Source organism: Stomoxys calcitrans, chromosome 3 (assembly GCF_963082655.1).
Source record: "Stomoxys calcitrans chromosome 3, idStoCalc2.1, whole genome shotgun sequence".
NCBI lineage: Eukaryota > Metazoa > Arthropoda > Insecta > Diptera > Muscidae > Stomoxys > Stomoxys calcitrans.
Genome location: NC_081554.1, coordinates 199,591,690 through 199,599,973, shown reverse-complemented (window position 1 = coordinate 199,599,973; position 8,284 = coordinate 199,591,690). Strand labels below are relative to the sequence as shown.

Here is an 8,284-nt window from a genome sequence, read left to right as displayed (position 1 = left end):
CGTATTCGTGGTCTCCGAGCCGATGAACAGCCATCACAATTTACCGTGGGCGAAGTTACGAATGTCATCCGTGGCGCCAAATCTTCCAAGGCGTTGGGCCCTGACGGAATCTCTACATTGATGCTGAAGAATCTGAATTCACCTAGAGTTGAGTACCTTACCACTGTCCTCAACCTGTCATTGAACACTCTTATAGTTCCCGATGTCTGGAAAATGGGCAGAGTGATCCCGCTACTGAAGCCTTGAAAAGACCCGAGTTTGGGGGAGTCGTACAGACCGATCTCCCTTCTCTCACTAGTGGCAAAGACGCTTGAGGCATTACTCCTCCCGAGCCTCGTAGGAGAATTTCCATTCGCCGAGCATCAACATGGATTCCGGAGACTGCACAGCACAAATACGCGTGAGGTGAATACTGAGCTGACTGTGATGGTCGATGAAGAAATGATTCCGACCATCAAGTGTCCCAAAATACTTGGCGTCACATTTGACAGCTCTTACACATTCTGCCCACATGCCACAGCAATCTGCAATAAAGTCAAAAGTTGAAACAAGGTCCTCAAGTCACTCGCTGGCAGCACTTGGGGTGCAGACAAAGAAACCTTGTTGACCACGTACAAAGCAATTGGCCGGTCTGTGGTAAGCTATGCAGCGCCAGTGTGGTCTCGTCAACTTTGTGACACGCAGTGAAATAATATTCAGATCTGTCAGAATGCCGCCCTCCGAACTGCGACGGGCTGTCTCCTCAGTTCTCATGTGGACCACCTCCATCAGGTGACAAAGATCCTTCCAGTGCGAAGACATAACTACATGCTGTCTAAGCAATACCTTTTGGGCTGTTATAGCAGAAACCATCCAAATCATCATCTTGTAAATAGATACCCACCGCCCAATAGCCTTAAGGTAGATCTACACGATCTAGAGCGTGAGGTTCAGCGCTACAAGAGAGAACCTCTAGATCAAGCGGGTCTGAACAACATTCATGCAGACACGGTAGCAGACGCGGTAATTGGCTACCGGGTGAATGTAGTCCTTGGAGAACGACCGCCACCCATTGCTCCCGAAGAAATCGACCTCCCCCGGCAAACCAGTGTGGTTCTGGCTCAATTACGTTCCGGCAGATGCAGCCGCCTCAATTCCCACAGAGCTAGGATTGATGCCGACGTGCAAGATGTATGTCCCCGATTGTAACCAGGGACCGCACGATACACGTCACCTGTTTAACTGCCCGGCCAGACCCGCTCGACTCAGACCCAGATCCCTGTGGACGCACCCCATCTTAGTCGCAGAGTTCCTGGGTCTTGACACTCAACAGAATCAAGCAGACGAAAGATAGAACACAATAAACTGCTACAACAACAACAACTGTATATATAGTTGTCATTAAGGTATATCACATATTAATGTTCCGCTATAAATAAAAGAAAACAAATATTTCATCACAAATCGCTTTCAAAAATTTATGATTTATTAACTTTACATATAAGATGGGATACACTTTCTGTCTTTAGCAACTTTGCGGTTGTGCGCAGAGACACAGTTTATTTAAGCGCCGGTTATAGTCTTCAAATAGTTCCGGACACGTTCGGTAAGGCTGATCATCTAGTGTAAGGGGGATCACCATAGATGTTGAATAGGGTACGTGCTGTTTCGATGGGACTACTGGCATTTCATTTAAAGGGGGCAACGAGTATTTAGACGGTCCGATATTTGGGTTGCCTGGCAACGATTTGCAGTCGTCCGGATAGATTGTATTTGTGTGCTCTTGAAATTGTGGTGAAACATAAATTATTGGTTGATAAAATATCTGAGGAATTTTCCTGCTGGACGTATCAGTGCCTTCATTTTCGTATATCTGCGGTTGGACGCTGTTCGGCTTGTTATTTGCTGAATAATCAGCTGGAACATCATATGTTGGATTAGCCATATTATTTTCAACAGGTTCTGAACTCTGATTGCCTAATTCTTCCTTAGCAGGAACGTAAGTGCTATCACTCTCGTTTTCGTCATAGCTGTTCGGAATATTGCTTTGTTCGTTATCATAACTAAACGTGGGACTTTCTGGACACGGGCATCTTGCACAATTGGAGAATAGTGGGAAGGGTTGAAAGGGTCGCCAACATTGTAAAGATTGAAATGGTTCGAAAGATGGCGCTGTACCATCTTCGGTTTCGTAGTTACATGTTCTGTCGCCAAATAAACCATTTTTAAACAGTTTTTTCCAAAACGATCTTGGAGTGCGCTTCAGTTCTTCCATTTGATACTCATTTCCTGCCATCCTGTAGTATTCTGGCTCTGTCGAAGCACCAAAATGTAATAAATTTGGCGACTGACAAAGTGTGTCCTCAATTATCAACGCCACGATGAAAGCCATTGCAACATAAAAAACCTTTCCATAATAATGCATTTTTAAACCTATCTGCAAGTGCACTTAGGAATCTATAGATTTTTTCACTTAAACTAAAGAATTGCAACTGAGCTAAAACAAGGTCTGACATTCTTCTACCATAGTTATTTCGAATGTCTATTCAGCAATATTTTAAATAAGCAAGACCATTGAAAATATGTATGTAGGTTACATCAAATAATGTACAAAAAAAAACAACATGCTTAATTTTTGCTTTCGGTTGGCCAGCCAATGAACACGAATATATTTTTCACCACACTGGAAAAAAAGTAATGTTGGCAGCAGTTGACTGCCGAAGAAAGCTTATTTTGTAGCGGGATTATTAGCATAATATTATAGTCGCACCGATAACATAAGAAAATTTTTTCAGCGGTGGTTATTTCCTCACTAATGCTGTCAACATTAGTGAGGTAGCCTCTCATGTAAAAGTTCTCTACCAAGTGGTGTCGCTAAGCGGGACGCCTTTCGGACTCGGCATAGAAAAGGTGGTCTCTTATCATTAACTTGAATACATTAATCGGACTGCACTTATTGATATAAGAGAAATATCCCCTGTTCCCTATAATGGAACGGTCATTGAAAGATCTATGTGACAATTTTTTTAGCATTTCATTTGCATGGATTCCTCTTCCTTAAGGAAAGGAAAGTCTATGTAACATTGTTATTTCACAGTTCAATTCATTTAACAGATGGGTCTCTGTTAAATATGGCTTATGAAAAAAAAAAACATTAGCTTGCTTTACAATTTCTGTTAAATCGGGTAATATTTCAAACTGTGGGAATTAGGAAATCTAGTCGGAAAAACGGTCTTTGTCTTGCTGTAACACACTGTATGTAGGTAATAGTTAAATCGGATAATCTTTCAAACTTGGGGAATGAGGAAATCTAGTCGGGAACAATTTTTGTCTTGCTGCATTACATACTACGTGGGTAACATGAAACAATGTACAAAAATAAAAAAGGAACAAACGTAAATTCTAAAAAAAAAATAAAAAATAAAAATACACTTCATCACACCGGAAAAAACTAGCTTTGGCAGCATTACAATTCAACTCAAGAAAGCTTAAGGTCATATTCATATATCGTCGGTATCTTGTACAAAATCGAGATGATTGTTTTTGTATAAGATAATGCTTACAAGTGACATCGTTTTGGAAAAAATTCAGCTTGATTTTAAAAAATGCTGACAAAATTTAAGGCTCGTCTTCGTAGTAATTGTTGTTGTTGTTGTAGCAGTGTGTTGTGTTCTATCTTTCGCCTGCTTGATTCTGTTGAGTATCCAGATCCAGGAACACTGCGACTAAGATAGGGTACGTCCAGAGGTATCTGGGTTGCCCGGTAGGTTTCAGCTGAGCTACTCATGATAGCAATGAGACGATCAACGAGATGATTGTTTTTGTATAAGATAATGCTTACAAGTGACATCGTTTTGGAAAAAAATTCAGCTTGATTTTTTAAAAATGCTGACAAAATTTAAGGCTCGTCTTCGTAGTAATTATTGTTGTTGTTGTAGCAGTGTGTTGTGTTCTATCTTTCGTCTGCTTGATTCTGTTGAGTATCCAGATCCAGGAACACAACGACTAAGATAGGGTACGTCCAGAGGTATCTGGGTTGCCCGGTAGGTTTCAGCTGAGCTACTCATGATAGCAATGAACACCTCATAGATTGGAGCTCAAAGCTTCAGCATATGTTGTACTCATAGTTATCCCTGTCGGTTACGGTGATAAGTGCTGTTATCGGGCTGCGTATCATCCAGAACAAACGTATCTATGTACGAAACCGAAAGCATTTTTTGTAATGAATGTTTCCTGCTAGCATCTTTTATTAGAAAAACAATTACCTCTATTTTTGGCATAACAGCAACGAAATATGAACTTGAATTTTCACCAGTCGAAGTCAGAAATTCGACGACGATATATATAAGGCTAGCTCGGCCGGGCCCGCTCCGCTGCGCCTTCTTCTTTTACTTTATATGAAACAAAATTTTTCTTGTCATATTTATTTATTTTCGACTATTAAAGAGCTTTTAGTGAAATACCATGCTACGAAAATAGTATATCGCTTGACAAACAGTTTAACAATATAAGTGCCTTTATCTGAATCCCATATGATCTTTATTGGTCTTTATTGGAACGAAATATGAACTTGAATTTTCACCAGTCGAAGTCAGAAATTCGACGACGATATATATAAAGCTAGCTCGGCCGGGCCCGCTCCGCTGCGCCTTCTTCTTTTACTTTATATGAAACAAAATTTTTCTTGTCATATTTATTTATTTTCGACTATTAAAGAGCTTTTAGTGAAATACCATGCTACGAAAATAGTATATCGCTTGACAAACAGTTTAACAATATAAGTGCCTTTATCTGAATCCCATATGATCTTTATTGGTCTACGAATTTAAGTTTGGATGTAAGGTTTACTCCATTCTTAAAATACTTTATTTCATCCCGATATTCTCATGATGTCTGATTTAGGGGTGTTTTCGGGGGAAGGTGGTCCCCCAGACACTTGGCCCTGAAAAAATATCAGCATCGTGCTCTTTTCTCAAATACCATTTTTTTAAACCCCATATTGAATTGGTTTTGAGGGGAGTTTACAGGAAGAGGCGTGGCCCAAGATTGGTTATCAATTCGCTTTCTAATCTCAAATGCTTTTCATTTGAGCCACATATTGATGGTCGAAAAATTACCTTTTGGGAGTGTTTTGGGGAAGCGGTGATGCCCTTAATACATGGTCCTAAAGGGTGATTTTTTTGAGGTTAGGATTTTCATGCATTAGTATTTGACAGATCACGTGGGATTTCAGACATGGTGTCAAAGAGAAAGATGCTCAGTATGCTTTGACATTTCATCATGAATAGACTTACTAACGAGCAACGCTTGCAAATCATTGAATTTTATTACCAAAATCAGTGTTCGGTTCGAAATGTGTTCATTCACCGTAACGTTGCGTCCAACAGCATCTTTGAAAAAATACGGTCCAATGATTCCACCAGCGTACAAACCACACCAAACAGTGCATTTTTCGGGATGCATGGGCAGTTCTTGAACGGCTTCTGGTTGCTCTTCACTCCAAATGCGGCAATTTTGCTTATTTACGTAGCCATTCAACCAGAAATGAGCCTCATCGCTGAACAAAATTTGTCAAAATTTGAACACATTTCGAACCGAACACTGATTTTGGTAATAAAATTCAATGATTTGCAAGCGTTGCTCGTTAGTAAGTCTATTCATGATGAAATGTCAAAGCATACTGAGCATCTTTCTCTTTGACACCATGTCTGAAATCCCACGTGATCTGTCAAATACTAATGCATGAAAATCCTAACCTCAAAAAAATCACCCTTTACATTTGGGTATCAAATTCGTATTCTACTCCCAAATACCTTTATTTGAGCCCCATATTGCGATTGTCAGTAAAAAGTTGCTGTTTGTGGGGTTTTTTTGGCAAAGAAAATTGGTCCCGAAAGTGGGTATCAATTCTTGCTCTACCCCCACCCAATTCCTTTCATTTAAGCCCCACATTGACATGGTCGGTAAATATGCCCAATTTAGGGGTGTTTTGGGGAATGGGTGGTCTCCGAAACACTAAGCCCTGAAAATATATCAGCAACGTACTCTATTCTCATATATTTGAACCCCATATTGCCATTGGCCTCAAAATTGGATATCAAATTCGTTTCCTAATCTCAAATACTATTTACTTAACTTGGCTTTGAAAATATATATCAGATTCGTGTTCTACTCTAAAATACCTCTTATTTGAGCCTCATATTGAAATGGTCAGCAAATACTTCCTATTTGGGTGGTGTTATGGGTGTGGAGTGGCCCCATAGACACTTTTCCCGAACATTGATATCAGATTCGTGCTTTACTTCCAAAGACCTTTGCCCCCAAGCACTTGTGGATATCAGATTCGTATTATATTCTATTTGGGAAAGAGGTGGACCCCAGAAACTTTGTCCCAAATTTGGATATCAAATTCGTATTTTACTCGCTAATACCTTTCATTTGAGTCCCATATTGCTATGGTCGGTAAATATGTCAGTAAATACGTCCGGTGTTTTGTGGGTTGGGGTGGTCCCCCAAACACTTGGTCCGACAATTGGATATTAGATACGTTTTCTAATCTTAAATACTTTTCATTTGAGTCCCATATTGTCGTGATTGGTGTATATATATATATATATATATATATATATATATATATATATATATATATATATATATATATATATATATATATATATATATATATATATATATATATATATATATATATATATATATATATATATATATATATATATATATATATATATATATATATATATATATATTCTATTTGGGAAAGAGGTGGACCCCAGAAACTTTGTCCCAAATTTGGATATCAAATTCGTATTTTACTCGCTAATACCTTTCATTTGAGTCCCATATTGCCATGGTCGGTAAATATGTCAGTAAATACGTCCGGTGTTTTGTGGGTTGGGGTGGTCCCCCAAACACTTGGTCCGACAATTGGATATTAGATACGTTTTCTAATCTTAAATACTTTTCATTTGAGTCCCATATTGTCGTGATTGGTGTATATATATATATATATATATATATATATATATATATATATATATATATATATATATATATATATATATATATATATATATATATATATATATATATATATATATATATATATATATATATATATATATATATATATATATATATATATATATATATATATATATATATATATATATATATATATATATATATATATATATATATATATATATATATATATATATATATATATATATATATATATATATATATATATATATATATATATATATATATATATATATATATATATATATATATATATATATATATATATATATATATATATATATATATATATATATATATATATATATATATATATATATATATATATATATATATATATATATATATATATATATATATATATATATATATATATATATATATATATATATATATTCTATTTGGGAAAGAGGTGGACCCCAGAAACTTTGTCCCAAATTTGGATATCAAATTCGTATTTTATGGGTTCGTGTTTTGTGGGTTGGGGTGGTCCCCCAAACACTTGGTCCGACAATTGGATATTAGATACGTTTTATATATGGAACAAATAAACAAACAAACCTACAAACAAACAAAAATTGATTTTTGTATATAAGATTGTGATTATCTTTCGAATAACATATATTGGGTTGCCCAAAAAGTAATTGCGGATTTTTTAAAAGAAAGTAAATGCATTTTTAATAAAACTTAGAATGAACTTTTATCAAATATACTTTTTTTACACTTTTCTTCTAAAGCAAGCTAAAAATAACAGCTGATAACTGACAGAAGAAAGAATGCAATTACAGAGTCACAAGCTGTGAAAAAATTTGTCAACGCCGTATAATTAAAATTCCGCAATTACTTTTTGGGCAACCCAATATATAGAAGTATGCTCTATGGAATTTTCTTTAAGAAGTGACGTCCATTAATCCCATACGATATGGAGAACGAGGAAAGGATTGCCATTCAAACGAAATCAATGAAATATCTATAATCGCCCACCTCCATTGCTGCATTTATAATCGTAGGACAATTGATATAAAACTTGGTGAGTATGTCTTTAGAACGAACTTTTCCAGTGAATATGATTTCTCTCTGAAAAAATGGAATGGACTCAACTACCAAAGGAGCAGCAAAACGTCAACAAACCTATTTATTTTGCATTTTCCGTATTTATTTCGAAGCTTAAACCAAAATTTTCAAATGGTGTTTTAAAATACTACATTTATTTTTATAATATAGAATTACATCAATTTAAATT

The 8,284-nt window shown here is 36.2% G+C and overlaps 1 protein-coding gene across 1 annotated transcript; it reads right to left on the bottom strand.

Annotated features, from left to right (window-relative positions):
* Positions 1-1,449: 1,449 nt before the first annotated feature.
* On the bottom strand, positions 1,450-3,364 carry LOC131995896 (uncharacterized). The gene has a single exon (XM_059365193.1). The coding sequence runs from the start codon at positions 2,402-2,404 to the stop codon at positions 1,505-1,507; it is 900 nt and encodes a 299-aa protein (XP_059221176.1). The 5' UTR covers positions 2,405-3,364; the 3' UTR covers positions 1,450-1,504.
* Positions 3,365-8,284: the final 4,920 nt, after the last annotated feature.

What these genes read in the sequence shown, in the direction of transcription:
- LOC131995896 (XM_059365193.1), bottom strand. Translation starts at nt 2,404, where the DNA reads ATGCATTATTATGGAAAGGTTTTTTATGTTGCAATGGCTTTCATCGTG.